The sequence below is a fragment of the Hemiscyllium ocellatum genome, chromosome 50, assembly GCF_020745735.1.
Source record: "Hemiscyllium ocellatum isolate sHemOce1 chromosome 50, sHemOce1.pat.X.cur, whole genome shotgun sequence".
Lineage (NCBI taxonomy): Eukaryota > Metazoa > Chordata > Chondrichthyes > Orectolobiformes > Hemiscylliidae > Hemiscyllium > Hemiscyllium ocellatum.
In genome coordinates, this window is record NC_083450.1 from 2,012,159 (window position 1) to 2,033,654 (window position 21,496).

At 52.0% G+C, this 21,496-nt stretch overlaps 1 protein-coding gene across 1 annotated transcript in view; it reads left to right on the top strand.

The window, feature by feature from the left end:
- Positions 1 to 21,496, top strand: part of LOC132805516 (uncharacterized) — a 90,067-nt gene that overhangs the window by 61,929 nt on the left and 6,642 nt on the right. The window contains exons 23-30 of the mRNA XM_060820628.1: positions 985 to 1,176; positions 5,882 to 6,127; positions 10,905 to 10,988; positions 15,095 to 15,202; positions 16,659 to 16,776; positions 17,565 to 17,693; positions 18,106 to 18,265; positions 20,566 to 20,667. Of these exons, the coding sequence (XP_060676611.1) occupies positions 985 to 1,176; positions 5,882 to 6,127; positions 10,905 to 10,988; positions 15,095 to 15,202; positions 16,659 to 16,776; positions 17,565 to 17,693; positions 18,106 to 18,265; positions 20,566 to 20,667 (1,139 nt within the window). The remainder of the gene's footprint in view (positions 1 to 984; positions 1,177 to 5,881; positions 6,128 to 10,904; positions 10,989 to 15,094; positions 15,203 to 16,658; positions 16,777 to 17,564; positions 17,694 to 18,105; positions 18,266 to 20,565; positions 20,668 to 21,496) is intronic.

Sequence of the window (21,496 nt, forward strand, 5' to 3'; positions counted from 1 at the left end):
AGTGCTGAGGGAGCGGGCATTGTCAGAGGGTCAGCGCTGAGGGAGCGCCGCACTGTCAGAGGGTCAGTGCTGAGGGGGCAGGTACGGTCGGAGGGTCAGTGCTGAGGGAGTGAGCACTGTCGGAGGGTCAGCGCTAAGGGGAAGCGGGCACTGTCGGAGGGTCAGTGCTGAGGAAACGGGCACTGTTGAGGGTCAGTGCTGAGGAAGTGAGCACTGTCGGAGGGACAGCACTGAGAGAGCACCGCACTGTCAGAGGGTCAGCACTGAGGGAGAGCCACACAGTCATAGGGTCAGTGCTGAGGGAGCAGGCACTGTCAGAAGGTCAATGCTGAGTGATTGGTCTCTGTTGGAGAGTCAGTGCTGAGAGAGCAGGCACTGTCAGACATTCACGACAGAGGGAGCAGGCACCTTTGGAGGCTCAACGTTGAGGGAGCGCTGCACTGTCAGAGGGTCAGTGCTGAGGGAGCGCCGCACTGTTGGAGGGTCAGTGCTGAGGGAGTGCCGCACTGTTGGAGGGTCAGTGCTGAGGGAGCGCTGCACTGTCAGAGGGTCAAGGTGAGGGAGTGGGTGCTGTCAGAGGGTCAAGGTTGCGGGAGCGGACACTGTGGGAGGGAATGTTGGGACTTTGGACCCTACCAGGTATATAAAGGATGCCTTGGCCACTGTTTCTAAGAAGAGCAAGTGAGTTCTTCCTAACTTTCTGAGTGAGCCTGTATCTTGCTAACAGTTTAAATAAAGATATCTGCTCAGCTTTGCATTGTTTGTGGGATCTTCCTGTGCACATACATTGTGCTGTTTTTCATACATTACAGTTTGTGAGTTCGCTCAGTTGAATAAATCTCCAAGTACGTATGTTGGAATGGTGTTGGGGGGTGAACGTTGTCGTGGTGATGTTTCTCATTCTGTCCAGCTTACATGATGGGATTTCCACCAGGTCTGACTGGAGCTCCCTCTCATTCTCGGTCTCTCCCTCTCCCTTCACAGACCATGGTGACAGCGGGACTTTACACCATGGGCAGGAGTCCGGAGATTTTTCCACAGCCTGAGAGATATAACCCAGCAAGGTGGCTAACCCGGAACAGGAACTATTTCCAGGCTGTGAACTTTGGCTTTGGGGTGAGACAATGCATTGGACGCAGGGTGGCGGAGACAGAAATCGGAATCTTTCTAATCCACGTGAGTATGAGGCAGGAACTGAACTGGGGACTGAGTGGTTAGATACACTTCACTCTATCTCCGGAGATAAATCCAGCAGGAGATGGTGCTGGGTTTACCTGACAAGGGCAGCCTTTCAATTCTGTCCTTTCAGTCAGGTACACTCTGTCACTGTCTCTGTCCCAAATCTAAACGAGAGCCAGTCTGCTGCCCGATGTGGGACTGTCTCTGTCTCTGTCCCAAACCTAAACGAGAGCCAGTCTGCTGCCCGGTGTGGGACTGTCTCTGTCTCTGTCCCAAATCTAAACGAGAGTCAGTCTGCTGCCCGGTGTGGGACTGTCTCTGTCTCTGTCCCAAATCTAAACGAGAGTCAGTCTGCTGCCCGGTGTGGGACTGTCTCTGTCCCAAATCTAAATGACAGTCAGTCTGCTGCCCGGTGTGGGACTGTCTCTGTCTCTGTCCCAAATCTAAACGAGAGTCAGTCTGCTGCCCGGTGTGGGACTGTCTCTGTCTCTGTCCCAAATCTAAACGACAGTCCGCCTGCTGCCCGATGTAATACAGTCTCTCTCCCTGTCTTTCACCAAGTTTCAGGTGACAAGTCAGTATCTGGCTTCCCCCACTGCCCCACAACCCCACCACCCCACCACCAGCCCTCTCCCTGCACCTTTGTTGTGGTGGCCCTCATGCTTCAAGGTGCTCACTTGCACCAGGAGTTTGGTTTGTCAGTGAGAGTTAGTGGGTTGTGAAACTGGGATCCTTCCAGCTCACTACCTTGTCAGCACAGGTCAGCTCGAACCTCCATCCTCCCATCTTCCTTCCCGTGCTCATCCACAATTAGAATCGCCTTTCACCAATGAGCCGCTGCCTGACTCATTTTCTGTTCCATTTTTCCTTTCTCACTCCTCCAGATTTTAAGGAAGTTCCAGATTGTCACGAAATCCGAAGCGGATCTGAAATTATTTTACGGATTTATTGTGATGGTGGATGACCCACCACTGCTGGCTTTCAGACCCATTCACTGACGGAATCGTGGATTGCTAACCCCAACCTCATATGCCAATTGCTCAACCTCCCCCCAACCTGGGTGTCCAGCTTTCCGACAATGTGTCTCCTTGCTATCTGCTGTCGTTCGTCTGAGACTCATACCATCTCTGTGTTGGGGTGGCTCCAAATGTTCTTTTGTGTAATTATAATGCTCCCCTATCGACGTGCAGGTTAGAAGGATGGATCCTGGGTTGGGGAGGGGTACAGTGAGGATTGGGGTTGGTGGGGAGGGTGAACCATAGACGGGGATCTTGCTGTGGTGGGGCTGCGTGGGGATAGGGGGTTTGGGAACGGGTGCTGACGGGAATGCGTAGTCACAATGCGTAGTGGGTTTGATGGCCTCCAGTTACATTGGACAGACAGTTCAGCCTCCGTACATCTTAGCAATTCAATTAATACCACAGGAAGGACATGTAGCATAGACTGAGACCAGGAGAATGGGCGAGTGGCTCAGGTATATAATTCCCAGGCCACAGACTGACTCGCTGTTCAAATAAGTGATAATAAATGAAAGGTTACAGAGAAATGTTGTTTGCAAAGCATCACTTCCACATTCCTGTGGTGTGTACCTTCGTGCAGACAACGGTCAGTTACTGCTCATTTTGAGCTAAAGGCAAGAGGCTTTAAAGAAACTGAATAATTAGAGGTGACTAGATGCAGCATTACTCAGTCTGGCTTTGCCATGTAGTGGCTGAACACACAGAGAATCTCTTACCCCACAGACAGATCTTGATGGAAGCTACCAACTTTTGTTTGTCATTTATACAAGTGATGTAGATGAGACTGTAGAATATAGGAGTCACTATTTAGTAAGTTAGCAAGATTGGTGGTTTAGTAGACACTCAAGCAAGTTATCGAAGATTACAAAGAGATCTTGATCAATTGGGCCAATAGGTTGAAGAAGAGTATCAAATGGAGTTTAATTTGGATAACTGCAAGGTAAATTCAAATTAATTCTTTGAAGCTTGCGATACATTTAGATAAGGTAGTTAAAAAAGCATTTAGCATGCTTGCCTTCATTGCTCAGACCTTATGTTGAGGTTGTACAGGATATTGGTGAGGCCTCTTCTGGCACACTGTGTCCCGTTCTCGGTATTATAGGTTATACGTTAGAGGTTATATGTTAGAGGTTACACATTTCCGGTTACACATTATAGGACAGGTATTATTAAGCTGGACAGGGTTCAGGAGAGATTTACCAGGATGTTGTTGGGGATGGAGGTTTCAGTTATAAGGAGAGGTTAGGGAGGCTGGGACACTTTTCACTGGAGTGTAGGAGGTTGAGAATCATTTTAGACAGGTTTATGAAGAGGGGTACAGATAAGGTGCCTTTTCTTTAGGGTGGGGGGATTTGAAGACCAAAGGGGCATATTTTTGAGGTGAGGGGAGAAACATTTGTAAAAGACATGAGAGGCAATTTTTGTTTACACGGAGAGAGGGTTTGTATGTACAATGAACCTTCAGAGGAAGCGATGTATGTGGCTACAGTTACAATGTTTAAAAGACATTTGGACTAATTCACGAACAGGAAATGTTTGGAGGGATATGGGCCAGGAGCAGGCAGATAGGACTAGATTAGTTTGGGATTATGGTGGGCATGGACTGGTTGGACCGAATTATCTGTTTCCGTGCTGTATGACTCAATAAAAGGCTTTGAGAGCTTAGCAACCTAGGGCTGTGCTCTTTCAGCACCTTGCTGTCGTTTTTATGCTCTGTGTATATTTAACCAAGAAAATAAATCTCACTCAATTGGCTGAGCCTGTGCAAGTGTTCTCCATCCACCTTCTATGGACGCCATCTCATTCTGGGGTTTGTGGCGCATATTTCCACTTCCTTAACACTGCTTCTCAATGTCCTTGTTCCCTAAATGTAATCAAAAAATAGTCACAGATACAAGGGAAAATGATTGAATATTGCAAACGCCTCCACTTCCTCAGGAGGTTAAGGAAATTTGGTTATGTCCAACCCTTATTGATGCACCATAGAAAGCAGTCTATCTGGGATGCCCAGGATCGTAAGGAACTGCGCTCGTGAACACAAGCTGACTTTCCAGCCATTGAGGCAAACATGAGGGCTGCAGATGCTGGAAATCAGAGTCTAGATTAGAGCAGAGCAGGCAAATCTACATTTCAGGCAAAAGCCCTTCATCAGGACTGAAGGCAGGGAGCCTCCAGGGTGGAGAGATCAATGGGAAGGGGGGGTGGGGCTGGCAAGAAGGTAGCAAAGAGTACAATAGTTGGATGGGGGTGGGACAGAGGTAATAGGTCAGAGAGGAGGGTGGGGAAGGTAGCAAAGAGTACAGTAGGTGGATGGGGGTGGGATGGAGGTAATAGGTCAGAGAGGAGGGTGGGGGAAGGTAGCAAAGAGTACAATAGGTGGATGGGGATGGAGGTGATAGGTCAGAGAGGAGGGTGGAGCGGATAGGTGGGAAGGGAGATTGGCAGGTAGGACAGGTCATGAGGATGGTGCTGAGCTGAAAGGTTGGAACTGGGGTAAGGTGGGGGGAGGGGAGATGAGGAAACAGGTGAAGTCCACATTGATGTCCTGGGGTTGAAGTGTTCCGAGGCGGAAGATGAGGCGTTCTTCCTCCAGGCGTCGGGCAGTGAGGGAGCGGCAGTGGAAGGGCAGCCCAGGACCTGCATGTCCTCGGCAGAGTGGGAGGGGGAATTTGAAACGTTGGGCCGCGGGGCGGTGGGGTTGATTGGTGCGGGCGTCCCGGAGATGTTCCCTAAAGCGCTGTGCGAGAAGGCGTCCGGTCTCCCCGATGTAGAGGAGACCGCGTCGGGAGCAACGGGTACAATAAATGACATTGGTGGACGTGCAGGTGAAACGTTGATGGGTGTGGAAGGCTCCTTTGGGGCCGTTCCAGCCATTGACTCCACCTACACTGAGTCAACATCATCGAAGACCCCTCCCAAACATTGATCATGCTATTTCCGCACATTCTTTGTATTCCTTGACCGGTCCAATGTTACCCCTACAGTCACCCAGTTGACCCTTACATTATAGACATGTACTGCGCACAAAACAAAACTTTTCACTGGATCGAGGTACAAGTGACAATGATAAGTCAAATCAAACCAAACCAAACCATCTCTCTCTATTCAGGGGCCCCTCCCCCACCCCCATTCCCCAACCGCCATGATGGACAATGTCCACCTGAGGAATGTTCTGGACAAGGGGGAGGAGTCAATCTCAAGGGGCGGGGTTTACCGTCTGGCTTAAACGTCGGCCAGTAGGCGGGGTCGTACACGCAGTGGGCGGGTTCATGCGGAGTGGGCGGCACCACAGATCCAGGGGGCGGGGCAATGGGCGGGGATATACGCACAGCGGGCGGTCGAAGGTCAGGCGCGGAAATGTCCAGTGGGGGCGGGGCCGTCAGGCAAGGCAAGGGGCGGGGCCACATGCTTCTATTGTGCACATCGCTCGGCGGAAAGCGGGATCCGCCAAAGGGCGGGGAGATCACCGATTGGGCGGGGCTACAAACGCATGCATAAAGATAAAGGCGGGACTAACCCGTAGGTGGGCGGGGCCATAGTTCACGGGGCGGGGACCAGATGGGGGCGGAGCTAGCTCAAGGACGAGGGAGTGGGGAGGATAGGGAAGGGGGAAATGAAGGGAGGGGAGGGGCAAGGGGTGAAGGGCGGAGCAAATTCATGAATGGGCGGGGCTATTTCACCAGTGGGCGGGGCACTTCCCCATTGGGCGGGGCCAGCGGGGAGCTCGAGCTCTCGGTAGTCAGAGTCAACCGTCGCTGCCTCTGCCCATCCCCCAGGGCCCCAGGCCCGGGACCATCCCCCTCGGAAAGGCCCAGGCACCGACACGCAGCCTCGGCCTCATCCCGGGCCCACTCTGCACCGACGCCATGTCCGGGCAGCAGGCCGCCCGGAACAGCGGGCCCGGAGGCACCGACGTCAACCCGTTCGAGGTAGGAGGCCCCAGATGGGGACAGTACCGAGGGAGTGCCGCACTGTCGGAGGGTCAGTGCTGAGGGAGTGGGCACTGTCGGAGGGTCAGTGCTGAGGGAGTGCCGCACTGTCGGAGGGTCAGTGCTGAGGGAGTGGGCACTGTCGGAGGGTCAGTGCTGAGGGAGTGCCGCACTGTCGGAGGGTCAGTGCTGAGGGAGTGCCGCACTGTCGGAGGGTCAGTGCTGAGGGAGTGCCGCACTGTCGGAGGGTCAGTGCTGAGGGAGTGGGCACTGTCGGAGGGTCGGCGCTGAGGGAGTGCCGCACTGTCGGAGGGTCGGCGCTGAGGGAGTGCCGCACTGTCGGAGGGTCGGCGCCGAGGGGGCGCCGCACTGTCGGAGGGTCGGCGCCGAGGGAGCGCCGCACTGTCGGAGGGTCGGCGCCGAGGGGGCGCCGCACTGTCGGAGGGTCGGCGCCGAGGGAGCGCCGCACTGTCGGAGGGTCGGCGCCGAGGGGGCGCCGCACTGTCGGAGGGTCGGCGCCGAGGGAGCGCCGCACTGTCGGAGGGTCGGCGCCGAGGGAGCGCCGCACTGTCGGGGGGTCGGCGCCGAGGGAGCGCCGCACTGTCGGGGGGTCGGCGCTGAGGGAGCGCCGCACTGTGTCTGCATATCTAAAGGCAACAAAGTGCCTCATCTGGAAAGGAACAAGGTGCCAAGTTTAGTTAAAACTGCACTCAGAGAATTGATCGTTCGGAGAGCTTGTGTCAAGTGGGCATCGTTTGGATTTACCAGTGAAGTGCCCGCAGTCCTCCCCACCATGGGACAATGCTGTCTTTTTGTGGGTGATAATTGGTGGTGAGTTTAACCCCTGAGTCCTTACTGTATATGAGCTGAGACATTGAGAAGGACAATCCTTCAACTGGTGTGGGAATTGAACCTATGCTCTGAGCATCAGTCCTCAATGCAAAGCAGCCGTCTCACCAACTGAATTATAACTGACCCCGGGTCAAGGGTTGTTAACTCTTTGGGGGTATATTGCTGTCTCTGGGAAATTGCTGTCGTTATTTTAATCAACCTCTTCAGATGTGGTATGTCCCATCTCTGGATCCGATGGGACTTCACCCTGGACCTCCTGGCTGAGAGATGAAAACACTCTTAAGAAAGTCCTTCATCTGGAAGCTTGCCGTAGATCTTTTCTTATCGCCTTGTTTAGAGATGATGTAACGTGTCTTGGGAACAAGTGGGATTTGAATCTGGGCTTCCTGTTTCAGAGATAAGCATGTTACACCTGTACCACCAGAACCCATTGTAGCAGCTTGTTGTACCTGCTGCATTTCAGGTGACGGCCCTTGCACAGTTTATAATCCCATTGTATCCATGAAGAAAAACAGTGAGGGGTAGGAATTGTTTTAAGCACATACAAAAAAGGGAGAGCTGACACACTTGGGTTATTGGGTGAGAACTGTCAGATGGACACACCAGTAAAACGCCTCCACCAGCAAAACAATGCACCTTCCTTTCTATCACACCAACCAGCATGCAATCTTTGAGTTGCATTGAATTGAATTTATTGTCCCATGTACCGAGGCACAGTGAAAAGCTTTGTCTTGCGAGCAATACAGGCAGGTCACACAGTTATGTAGCATAGATAGTAAATAATAGGGAAACAACAACAAAAACAAAAACACAGGTACAGGCGAATGTCAAGGGTTTGAGAGTCCATTCAGTACTCTAACAACAGCAGGGTAGAAACTGTTATGAAACCGGCTGGTGTGTGTGTGTTCAGGCTTCTGTACCTTCTGCCCGATGGTAGAGGTTGTAGAAAAACATTGCCAGGGTGGGATGGATCTTTGAGAATGCTGGCGGCCTTTCCTTGACAGCAGGCCTGGTAGATGGATTCGAGAGATGGGAGGTTGGCCTTTGTGATTGTCCAGGCCGAGTTCACCACTCTCTGTAACCGTCTCTGATCCAGGTAGTGATACATCCAGACAGAATGCTCTCTGGCGCACCTATAAAAGGTGGCAAGGGTATTCACCATCATGCCAAATTTCCTCAGCTGCCTGAGGAAGAGATATTGTTGGGCCTTTATAACCAGTGAGTCCTCATGAAGAGTCCAAGAAAGCTTGTTGTGGATGACCACTCCCAGGAGCTTGACACTCTTCACTTGTCCCACCTCTGTGCTGTTAATGTGTAGAGGGGCACGAGTAACATCCCGCCAAAAGTCAATAATGAGTTCCTTGGTTTTGCTGGCATTCAGAGCTAGGTAATTCTCAGTGCACCATTTTTCCAGGTCTTCCACCTCCCGTCTGTAGTCTGTTTCATCACCATCTGAGATTTGACCAACTATGGTGGTGTCATCAGCGAACTTGTAAATGGCATTAGTCTGGTATTTGGCGACGCAGTCATGGGTATACAGAGAGTACAGTAGGGGCCTGAGTATGCACGTCTGGGAGGCTCCAGTGTTGAGTGTTAGTGAGGATGAAATATTGTCCCCAACCTTCACTGATTGTGGGTCAGGAAACTGAGGATCCAGTTGCAGAGAGTGGGGCTTAGTCTGAGATCACTAAGTTTAGTAATCAGTCTCGAGGATATAATAGTGTTGAAGGCTGAACTGTAGTCAATGAGTAGGATTCTTGCGTAGCTGTTCTTGGTGTCAAGAAGTTCTAGGGCAGAGTGAAGGGCAAGTGGTATGGTTTCTGATGTGGATCTGTTGGTCCGATAGGGAAATCAGGGTGGGTCAAGAGTAGTGGGGAGGCTGGAGTTTATTTAATGCCATGACCAGCCTTTCAAAGCACTCCCTGACCACTGAGGTTAGGGTCACCAGGCGGTAGTCATTGAGACATGCTGCATGAGCCTTCTTAGGCCCAGGGATGATGTTGGCCCTCTTGAAGCAGGCAGGGACAGGAGCCTGCTGCAGGAAGAGGTTGAAGATGTCCAAGAAGATCTCTGCCTGCGCATGCTCTGAGTGCACGGCCTGGTAATCCGTCTGGTCCCATTAGTTTCCTTGGATTCACACAAAGGAAAACCGATCTGATCTCTGATGCAGTGACTGTTGGGATAGGTTCATCAGGACATCACTCTGAAAAGTACAGTACAATGTTGCCTGTACAGTACAGTTCTAGAGTCATACAGCATGGAAACAGACCCTTCGCTCCAACTTGTCCATGCCAGCCAAATTTCCCAAACTCAGCTTGTCCCACTTGTCTTTGTTTGGTCCATATCCCTCTAAAGCTTTCCTGTTCATGTAGATGCCCAAATGTCTTTCAAATGTTGTAATTGTAACAGCATCTGCCAGTTCCTCTGGCAGCTCCCGGGTGCTGTGTGAAATTGGAACATCAGAGCCATTATGATATGGTCAGAGGAACTGGACCTCATCAGTGAGACTGAGATCTCCAGCAAAATGAACCTCAGGGCTAGGGGTTTTATACATTCTAATGAGAGCTTTCAAACACCAGTGTGATAAACATCCTGTCTTATGATCTAAATTTGCAGATGCCATTGACAACAATCCTGCTTGTTACTCAACTGTGCAGATCACAAGATCATTCTGTAATGAATCATGGGAAGTGACACAGTAATCTGAACAGGGACCAGGGGCAGGAAGTCTGGCTGGAGCCCTCTGTGCCTTGTTAGTGATCAGGAGCTAGGTTCTGAGATCAGCTGGCACACTATGGTGTGATCAGTACGAATGATCCAGAGATGAGTTTGCAAGCCAGCGCAAGAGCTTTGTAATCCCTTCATTAAATACCTGTGGGTCCAGGGAGTACCAGTTGTGTTAACGGAAAGGAGGGAGCACATAGTGCAGGTTCACTCATGCCCATGATGGTTCTGCGCTCTCGGTGATCCAGAATCTCCGCTGCCTAATTGCATGAAGATTCATTCTGAAACTGAGCCCTGCACTGAGGGGAAAAAGAGAATGCTGATATTGTTCCCATTGCTGGGAAGCTAGTCATATGGTGGGTGTTATGTGAAAGTGAGTGAGTCAGTGCTGCGGTTTTACTGTCACAACCTGGGAGGCTTCCTGTTTGGAGTAAAGACAGAGCATCTCCGAATCTAACCAGCTAGGTCAGGGCAATTGGACCAGTCCACAACTCATACACTCCTACTGGGTAAGAGCCCTGAACGGTGGGCTAGATACAGAATAAAGCTCCCTCTATGCTTCCCCCCCCCCCCCCCCCCCCCCCCCCCCATCAAACACTCCCAGGACAGGGACAGCACGGGGTTAGGTACAGAGTAAAGCTTCCTCTACACTGTCTCCCCCTCCCCCCCCCCCCCCCATCAAACACTCCCAGGACAGAGACAGCATGGGGTTGGATACAGAGTAAAGCTTCCTCTCTTCCCCCCCCCCCCACCCTCCCTCCCCCCACAATCAAACACTCCCAGGACAGGGACAGCACGGGGTTAGATACAGAGTAAAGCTCCCTCTGCACTGTCCCCCCCATCAAACACTCCCAGGACAGGGACAGCACGGGGTTAGATACAGAGTAAAGCTCCCTCTGCACTGTCCCCCCCAATCAAACGCTCCCAGGACAGGGACAGCACGGGGTTAGATACAGAGTAAAGCTCCCTCTGCACTGTCCCCCCCCATCAAACGCTCCCAGGACAGGGACAGCACGGGGACAGTTATGGAGGGTTGCCCTGGGTTACCGCCCTGTTTGGGGTGGTGCCTAGGAAATATGCAGACTGTATTACTGTATCCCTAGGGTACAGCATCATGGAGAGAAGGGTCCGGGAACAGTGAGATGTTACGGATGTTTGTCCCTTTGCTCTGTGAACTGACTGCCTGTGTATTTGTTTATAGGATCCAGCAGTTCTAGAGCATAGCACTGAGCATCGAGAACCTGCGCTGAACCAGCTTTACAACCCCTTCGATGGAGGCAGAGAGGTATGTGAACTGGAAGGCCACTCGTAAACGCACTACAAATAGTAACCAGTGATAGAGCGCTTGATAACAAAGGAAAACGTGGAGGTCACTGTCTGAGCCTCAAACATCATGGCACTGAGCTACTCGGTTAGATTCCAATCTGTGACTCACTCCCAGGTATGTGTCGTTCTGTCTATAAGCCCATTGATTAGATCCCAGTGTCAAAGGTAAAAGCTGCACCAACAATAGTGTTCCACCTTGCATAAGTTGTAATAAAATGTATAAAACTCCAGCTGAGACCACCAAGACCCAACTTTGTTCAGCTGACGTCTACTGACTACAAAAGCAATCCACAGCACGGTCCTTCAGTCACAGTCAAGTTAATGATTTTTACAAACACACTTAAAAACAGCACTGAAGGGAAAGGGTTTATAATTTCTGTGACTTTGAATGTAGCCTTTCAAAACTCTCAGGTGCAGATACACAACTCAGACAGGCAACCTAATGCATCCATTGTCAATGGTCAAAGAATCGAAGATTCCCGAAGAAGTGCTTATGCCCGAAACGCAGATTTTCCTGTTCCTTTGATGCTGCCTGACCTGCTGCGCTTTTCCAGCAACACATTTTTAAGCTCTGATCTCCAACATCTGCAGTCCTCACTTTCTCCTGGTCAAAGAATCCAGACAGGGTGAAACCAGTTCTGAGGACCGAAGTTCGGATCAGTCTTTCCTTCTGATATTTTCGGTGGTGAGATGCTGACTGTCAATTTTCAATGTGAACGTTGTCCAGGTGAAGTGGGATTTGTTTTTCACTCATTCTTGGGATCTGGGCATCGTTGGCTGGTCAGCATGTATTGATTGTCCCTAGTTTCCCCTTGAGGTGACAGTGACCACTGCAGTTTGTGTGCAGTCTGTTAGAGAGGGAATTCAGCATTGTGGGACAACCCACAGCAGGGGAGCTGCAGCTGTTCATTTAAGCTTTCTTGAACCATCTGTCTTTTTCCTCCACAGAGAGAAACAGGGGTGGTATCTGTCTGTTTTTCTTCTTCCGTTTAATTTTGGTGTTAACAGCTTTTTGAACTCTAGAATGTTCAATCAGGGGCTGTTGCTAGGCAGGATTTCTTCAACTCCAAAGTTCAGTTTCAAATTTCCCCTCTTATTGCTTCCAACATGGTATTGCACAGCTCAACTTTATTTTCCAAATTGCAAAGTCTCCCTGGTATTCCAGTTCCAGCAGTCTAACTTCCAGTTCAGTGTATAATCCCGGGAAAATGAGAAACTGCAACCTCTTAAAGCAGCTTGAATTGAAATTTGCGGCAGGTCTGTATTTCATACTAGTAGTCATCATGAGCAGGGTGGTGGTACAGTGACGAGCTGGGCTTAGGAAGGAATGCCAGCTCTGGGTGTGCCTAGGCTATGGAGAGAGCTGTCAGTCTTAATGGATAAGTACAAAACCTATTCAATGGAGGAAGCTGTTATGGAATGTATAAGAATGAAAATGCTATGAGTGTTTCCCCAGCCTTTGGCCAGTTTCTAGGAACTGAAGATGGGTAATTTAGCCCCACAGTGCATCACAGCTGGCCTAGTTCCATTCTCATCGCTTCCTGTCACAAATGTGTGTTGCTTGAAGGCCATCAGGAGCAAAAACATTGATTCCTTCTTCCACAAGATCAGGAGAAACAGTCATTAAGTCAGCCCAGAAAGGGAATCTGGTGTGGAATGGTTTGGGAAGGTGTTGGGGGAACGGAGTCCCTGCAGTGCTTTTCCCTGTGATGCATTGTTGATTATGCTCCTGTGTTTATACATAGAACATTACAGCACAGCACAGGTCCTTCGGCCCTCGATGTTGCATTGCCCTGTGGATCCAAGCTGAAGCCCATCAAACCCACTCTTCCATTCTCGTCCGAATGCCCATCCAATGACCATGTAAATGCCTGTAAAGTTGGTGAGTACTCCTGTTGCAGGCACTGCATTCCACGCCCCGATTACTCTGAGTAAAGAACCTACCTTTGACATCTGTCCTATATCTATCACCCCTCAACTTAAAGCTATGTCCCCTCGTGCTAGCCATCACCATCTGAGGAAAAAGCCTGATCAGACTAAGCTTCAGCTGTTTGCCTGTGCACCCTGTCTATTTGCAAGCCCATCAGCTTAACACCATCAGAATCCCGATCTCCATCTCCACCCTGGGAGTGAATGAAGGTGAGCCTTGGGTCTGTTGAAAAAGCTTTCTGTGTTTATTTCCAATTGCTGAATCTCCAGAGGCTTCAGAGCTTGCTGCAGGCTGTCTATATTAGCACAGGCCTAAAGGAGGGCCACACTGTTCGAGGTGCTCTCCATGAAACTAGGCCTGCTCTCAAGTTGGACGGAAAAATGTCCCAGTCACGCTGAAAGCAGAGCTTTCCTTGTTGTTAGAGGCTGATGGAATGCTCCCAACTTTCCCGGATGGAGGCAGCTCCTACAGCAGTCAGGAAGCTCAATCCCACTGTGCAGGAAGATGACCTTCCTGGAAAACAGCTTTCACTCGGATTCCCTCCCCCACTGGCGTTCAGTAGCAGCAGTGTGCACCATCTATAAGATGCACTGCAGAAACCCCCTCAGGCTCCTTTTGTGAAAAAAAAGCATCTTCCAAACCCATTACTGTTTACGAGAAGGAGAAGAGTCCATATGTGGGAACACCACACCTACAAGTTGCACTCCAAGCAAGCCGCTGACTTGGAAATATCCCGCCATTCCTTCAGTGTTGCTGGGTCAGCTTCCTGGAATTCCCTCCTCAGCAGCATTGTGGGTCTACCTACAGCACATGGACTGCAGCGATTCAGGAAGGCAGCTCACCCCCACCTTCTCAAGGGGCAACTATGGATGGGCAGTAAATGCTGGGCACAGCCAGTGATGCCCATGTTTTCTGATTGACTATGACAAAGCACCAACCGGACACCGATGCCGTACTCGTTATCAAATCCTTCCTTCTGGAACGTCAGACGCTGCCTTTGGCACTAATGCTTCCTGCTTTCCCAAAATTTGCTGCCTTTTTTTTCAAAGGTGTTCAGCATCTGTTAAAAGCTGTTGGGTGTTCATGGTTAAGGATGGTCTATTCATGGAGAACTTTCCCCTGTTTCTTGGCTTGCTGGGCAATTGCTCAGATGTACTGGGTGATGTCAGGTTCTGGGCTCGAGGGAAGTGCTAACCAGGTAATGACGAGACCGGTTTGACAGCACAGCTGTTTACAGTCTGTTGGGAATGTAAGGGAGCTACAGAGGAAACACTACACGCTGATTCACAGCACATCTGTAACACGAGAGAGCTACTGAAACAGAGGCACAAAACACAGCAGGACAAACTGGTCAGCAACTTGGGAACGAAGCAGGAGGAGAGGGTCAGGGAGGGAAATCCAGAATTGAGGCCCCAAGGCAGCTGAAGACACGCTGCCACAGGTAGGTGGGGGTGGGGGGGGGAATGTAGGGACGGGAGCAGGTGAGAGAGATCGTGGGGGGATGGAGAATGGGGCTGGTGTGTGGATCGCTGTGGGGAAGGAGGGAATGGGGCCGGTGTGTGGATATGCTGTGGGAGAGGGGGGAATGGGGCCGGTGTGCGGATACGCTGTGGGAGAGGGGGGAATGGGGCCGGTGTGCGGATACGCTGTGGGAGAGGGGAGAATGGGGCCGGTGTGCGGATACGCTGTGGGAGAGGGGGGAATGGGGCCGGTGTGCGGATACGCTGTGGGAGAGGGGGGAATGGGGCCGGTGTGCGGATACGCTGTGGGAGAGGGGGGGGGGTTTGGGGCCGGTGTCTGGATACACTGTGGGAGAGGGGGGGGGGGTTTGGGGCCGGTGTCTGGATACACTGTGGGAGAGGGGGGGAATGGGGCCGGTGTGTGGATACGCTGTGGGAGAGGGGGGGGAATGGGGCCGGTGTGTGGATACGCTGTGGGAGAGGGGGGGGAATGGGGCCGGTGTGTGGATACGCTGTGGGAGGGGTGGGGAGAATGGGGCCGGTGTGTGGATACGCTGTGGGAGAGGGGGGGGGAAATGGGGCCGGTGTCTGGAAGGGAATGGAGCGTGTTTAGTCTACCTGGAGGCAATGGTGACAGGGTCATGGTCGGCTGATGGATTTGTTTCTGTCTTTCAGTATGCTCCCATCAAGACCACTCCGCTGCCCCCACCTCAGCCACCAGAACAACCCGCTGTGTGCCAGAATCCCAGGAGTCCAACAGAACACCGTTCATATGGAACCCAGGTGTGTTCTAGATCCCTTCCCAACTCCATCCCCCACACACACACACAAACCCAAACACAAGTGCACATACACACAAATCTACACAGTGAAAAATCACACAACACCCGGTTATCATACAGAGGAACCTCGATTTTCCCAATACCAATTATCCGAATATCGGATTATCCAAAGGAGATCGCAAGATCCCGATAGACATTACATCAAAGCTGTGTTTCCAACAGTGATCGGATCTTTTGTTTACAATGATTAAACAGGCACCATCTCCAAACGATGGACCACCCGTGCTCTCTCTCTCTCTCTCTCCCCACACTTTCCCTGGAGTTCTACAGAGGGGTGTACCCTAAACCCTCCTTTCCCCAGATAATCTCTCTAACGTTGTCTTGTACAGGGCAGAGGTGGAACTTGTTAGAGTGTGTGAGTGTGTGCGCGCTCGCGCTATTTGGACACATACCCCACAAAGGCAGCAGCGGTCTTGCCATGGAGGGGGAGGGACGGCCATGGTTGGATGGGGTTGGGGGCGATGTGCTGCTGAATGGGGAGTGGACTTTTTAAAAAAAAACTCAGAGCCCCAGAAGAAAGGCATTTAATTGATTAACTGAATAATCGATTATCCGAACAAAATTGTACCCGCCCATCTCGTTTGGATAACCGAGGTTCTTCTGTGTAGTCCAACTTTCTCAGGTAGCTCGCTGATGAAGGAGCAGCTGATGAAGGAAATACAAATATAGCTTGTATTTCCAAATAAACCTGTTGGACTATAACCTGGTGTTGTGTGATATTTCGCTGTGTCCAACCCATTCCAACATCGGCACTTCTACATCACAGATATATACAGCAAGACACACAAGTACCCAGGCTCCTACAGAGCTGCCGCCCACACAGGCGTGCACATAGACAATACAGGCACACACGATGAAACACACCCTCCCTCTCCTGGCTCTCTGCAGTCCCTGTTGCTCTGGGTGCCAGTTGCTTGGTGAACTAGGTCGTGTGGGAGCTGTGATTTGCCAGTGTGTTTTCCCCTGCTTTCTACTTGCCTGTGTTGTGTCCAGTCAGCTAACATTAGCCTCACTGTCACAGCCAGTCTGGTCTCTCTCACTCACTCACTCACTGGTGTATTACTGGGTAACGTGCTTCAGGCCAGTGCTCTACAGCTGTGGGACCCCTCATCTCTCTATCTCTCACACACTGGCAGAAGGAGAGCACCAGATCCTTGATTGAATGAGTCTTGGCTCCATTCAACAGGAATCAACTCTCGACCAGACAGGAAGCAGTATCCTGCCAGCTGTGAGATGGCTGACTGGGAACACCGTTACAGGTTGAGGTTCCCCCTTTCACCAGTTTCTCCTGAAATCCCTCTGTCCTCCCAGAAGTCCTGGGACAGTCTTATTTAACATCTGGATTGCGTTGTCACCGGGCCATTCTCCGATGTTAAAGCTGCTGTGTTGATTTTCAGAAGCCCACAACGATGCTAACAGCTGACCTGCTGAGGCAGCAGGAAGAGCTGGAGAAGAAGACAGCCGAATTAGACCGAAAGGAAAGAGAGCTCCAGAACGCAGCCATCTCATCCAGCAGTGAGTCTGAGTGTCCGGCACTCCCCTCCGTCCCTGTTATAACTCACTAGGCATAGTCATAGAATCCTGACAGTGCAGAGGGAGGCTCCTCTGAAGGGCGTCTCACCCAGACCCATCCCCATAACCCTGCAGTGACCTCGACTGGGCAAGTCACTCAGGGCAATTCACCCTAACCTGCACATCTTTCGACTGTGGGAGGAAACTGGAGCACCCAGTGGCAATCCACACAGACACAGGGAGAATGTGCAAACTCCACACAGACCCAAGCATCCCGGCACTGTCAGTGCTAACCACAGAAACCCCTTGCCATCCATGTACGGGCAGAAAGGGAGGTCTGCAGATGCTGGAGATCAGAGCTGAAAATGTGTTGCTGGAAAAGCGCAGCAGGTCAGGCAGCATCCAAGGAACAGGAAATTCGACGTTTCAGGCATAAGCCCTTCTTCAGGAAGCCTGAAGAAGGGCTTATGCCCGAAACGTCGAATCTCCTGTTCCTTGGATGCTGCCTGACCTGCTGCGGTTTTCCAGCAACACATTTTCATCCGTGTACGGGCATGCCCAGCACCCCAGTCAGTGCTGAGGTAGTGCTGTGCTACTGTTGGAGGGTCAGCACCGAGCAAGAGGAACCTTACTATGTCACTGAAATCTGTCCTGTCCCTGTCCTTGGAGTGTTTGGAACAAAGATGTCATGGTAATTTTGTCCATTAAAAGGGTGACCTGTAGCGCTCGGTGACGTGTTTGCAGTTCGATCAGCCTGTCATGGTGGTCTGACCTTCATGTTTTGCTTGCAGTATCCCTGAATAACTGGCCTCCACTGCCTTCCTTCTGCCCAATGAAGCCTTGCTTCTACCATGACATCAAGGCAGACATTCCCCGGGACTTCCAGAAGACTGTCAGCGTGATGTATTACCTGTGGATGTGTGAGTACTGTACAAAGACCAGAGAACATAGAACCATCCAGCGCAGTACACGCCCTTTGGCCAGCGAGGTTGCGCCCACCTGTGGAACCGGTCTGAAGCCCATCGAACCTACACTATTCCATTATCATCCAGGTGTCTGCCCAATGGCCATTTTAATGCCCTTAAAGTTGGCAAGTCTCCTCCCATTGCAGGCAGGGCAGTTCATGTCCTTACTGCTCTCTGCGTGAAGAATTGACCAGCATTGACTATGTCCCCTGGGAGAGTACAGTATTGTCACTGCTGCTCTGGGCTCCTTGGGTGGGGCCTGGGACACGAACAGATCATCCAGCCAGTGTTCAGATCATCGAGCCAGTGTGGTGACCGCTGCGTACCGTCACTGTAAGGTTTAACTGGTGTTTGTCTTTGTTCACAGTGAGCTCGGTTGTTCTCTTCCTCAATCTCCTGGGCAGTCTAGCCTGGTTCACCGTTCACGTAGAAGCTGGAACACACTTTGGCCTTTCTATCCTCTGGCTGCTTCTGTTCACACCCTGCTCCTTTGTGTGTTGGTACAGACCACTGTACAAGGCATTTAGGTAGGTACCATCGTGCAATGGAGCTGCCTGTAGGCTGGTCTACCTGAGGAGACACCCCCCCACTCTCCAATAATACTGACTGTCTCCCAGACACCAACACCCCCAGATAATACTGCCCCTTTCCTGTCAACATCGACTGACCACCTCCCCTCCTCCAGGGTCAACACTGACCCTTTCCTGAAGATCCACCTCGATCAGTATTGACTGACCACCCACCCCCATCAATACTGACTGACCACACCCACCCTCATCAATACTGACTGACCACCCCCACCCCCATCAATACTGACTGACCACCCCCACCCCCACCCCCATCAATACTGACTGACCACACCCACCCCATCAATACTGACTGACCACACCCACCCCATCATCACTGACTGACCACACCCATCCCCATCAATACTGACTGACCACACCCATCCCCATCAATACTGACTGACCACACCCATCCCATCAATACTGACTGACCACACCCACCCCCATCAATGCTGACTGACCACACCCACCCCATCAATACTGACTGACCACACCCACCCCCATCAATACTGACTGACCACACCCACCCCATCAATACTGACTGACCACACCCACCACATCCGTATTGACTGACCACCCGCACCCCCATCAATACTGACTGACCACACCCACTCCCATCAATACTGACTGACCACACCCACCCCATCATCACTGACTGACCACCCCCACCCCCATCAATACTGACTGACCACACCCACCCCATCAATACTGACTGACCACACCCACCCCCATCAATACTGACTGACCACACCCACCCCATCATCTCTGACTGACCACCCCCACCCCCATCAATACTGACTGACTGACCACCCCCACCCCATCAATACTGACTGACCACACCCACTCCCATCATTATTGACTGACCACACCCACTCCCATCATTATTGACTGACCACACCCACCCCCATCAGTACTGACTGACCACACCCACCCCATCAGTACTGACTGACCACCCCCACCCCATCAGTACTGACTGACCACCCCCACCCCCATCAGTACTGACTGACCACCCCCAACCCCATCAGTACTGACTGACCACACCCACCCCATTATCACTGACCACACCCACACCCATCAATACTGACTGACCACCCGCACCCCCATCAATACTGACTGACCACACCCACCACATCTGTATTGACTGACCACCCGTACCCCCATCAATACTGACTGACCACACCCACCCCCATCAATACTGACTGACCACACCCACCCCATCATCACTGACTGACCACACCCACCCCCATCAATACTGACTGACCACCCCCACTCCCATCATCACTGACTGACCACCCCCACTCCCATCATCACTGACTGACCACCCCCACTCCCATCATCACTGACTGACCACCCCCACTCCCATCAATACTGACTGACCACCCCCACCCCCATCAATACTGACTGACCACCCCCACCCCCATCAATACTGACTGACCACCCCCACCCCCATCAATACTGACTGACCACACCCACTCCCATCAATACTGACTGACCACACCCACCCCATCAATACTGACTGACCACCCCCACCCCCATCAATACTGACTGACCACCCCCACCCCATCAATACTGACTGACCACACCCACTCCCATCATTATTGACTGACCACCCCCACCCCCATCAGTACTGACTGACCACCCCCACCCCCATCAGTACTGACTGACCACCCCCACCCCCATCAGTACTGACTGACCACCCCCACCCCATCAGTACTGACTGACCACACCCACCCCATCAATACTGACTGACCACACCCACCCCATCATCACTGACTGACCACACCCACACCCATCAATACTGACTGACCACACCCACCACATCCGTATTGACTGACCACCCGCACCCCCATCAGTACTGACTGACCACCCGCACCCCCATCAGTACTGACTGACCACCCGCACCCCCATCAGTACTGACTGACCACACCCACCCCATCAATATTGCTTGACCACACGCACCCCCATCAGTATCGACTGACCACACCCGCCCCATCTGTATTGCTTGACCACACCCACCCCCAACAGTATTGACTGACCACCCCCACCCCCATCCGTGTCGACCCCATCCCTGTTGGTACTGACTACTGCCACTGCCATCTTCTCAGCACTGACTGTGTACCCAGGACCGAGGAGTGAAGCTGAGGATCACGGTGTGTCAGCAGGATGGACCCGTGTCGGGGTGCTGGGGTAATATCTGTGGCTATTTGCCTGGTTCGGAGTTGTTCTGATTGCCTTTTCTCTTCCTGTGTGTCCCCATTCAGGTCCGACAGCTCCTTCAATTTCTTTTCCTTCTTCTTTGTTTTCTTTGTCCAAGACATCACATTTGTTTTACAAACCGTCGGTATTCCAGGCTGGGGATTCTGGTGAGTAACCACTTTCACACCACATGGTCAATACTCTGGGCTAGCTGGGAGTGACCAGGAGCAGGAACCCTGGCTGATTTCCCCCCCTCTCTCTCTCTAATATAGGGGTCAGTGGGCAGTGACCAGGAGCAGGAACCCTGGCTGATTTCCCCCCCCCCTCTCTCTCTCTCTCTCTCTCTCTCTCTAATATAGGGGTCAGTGGGCAGTGACCAGGAGCAGGAACCCTGGCTGATTTTCCCCCCCCCTCTCTCTCTCTCTAATATAGGGGTCAGTGGGCAGTGACCAGGAGCAGGAACCCTGGCTGATTTTTCCCCCCCCCTCTCTAATATAGGGGTCAGTGGGCAGTGACCAGGAGCAGGAACCCTGGCTGATTTCCCCCCCTCTCTCTCTCTAATATAGGGGTCAGTGGGCAGTGACCAGGAGCAGGAATCCTGGCTGATTCCCCCCTGCTGCAAATGTGTTGCTGGTCAAAGCACAGCAGGCCAGGCAGCATCTCAGGAATAGAGAATTCGACGTTTCGAGCATAAGCCCTTCATCAGGAATAAGAGAGAGAGAGCCAAGCAGGCTAAGATAAAAGGTAGGGAGGAGGGACTAGGGGGAGGGGCGATGGAGGTGGGATAGGTGGAAGGAGGTCAAGGTGAGGGTGATAGGCCGGAGTGGGGTGGGGGCGGAGAGGTCAGGAAGAGGATTGCAGGTTAGGAGGGCGGTGCTGAGTTGAGGGAACCGACTGAGACAAGGTGGGGGGAGGGGAAATGAGGAAACTGGAGAAATCTGAATTCATACCTTGTGGTTGGAGGGTTCCCAGGCGGAAGATGAGGCGCTTCTCCTC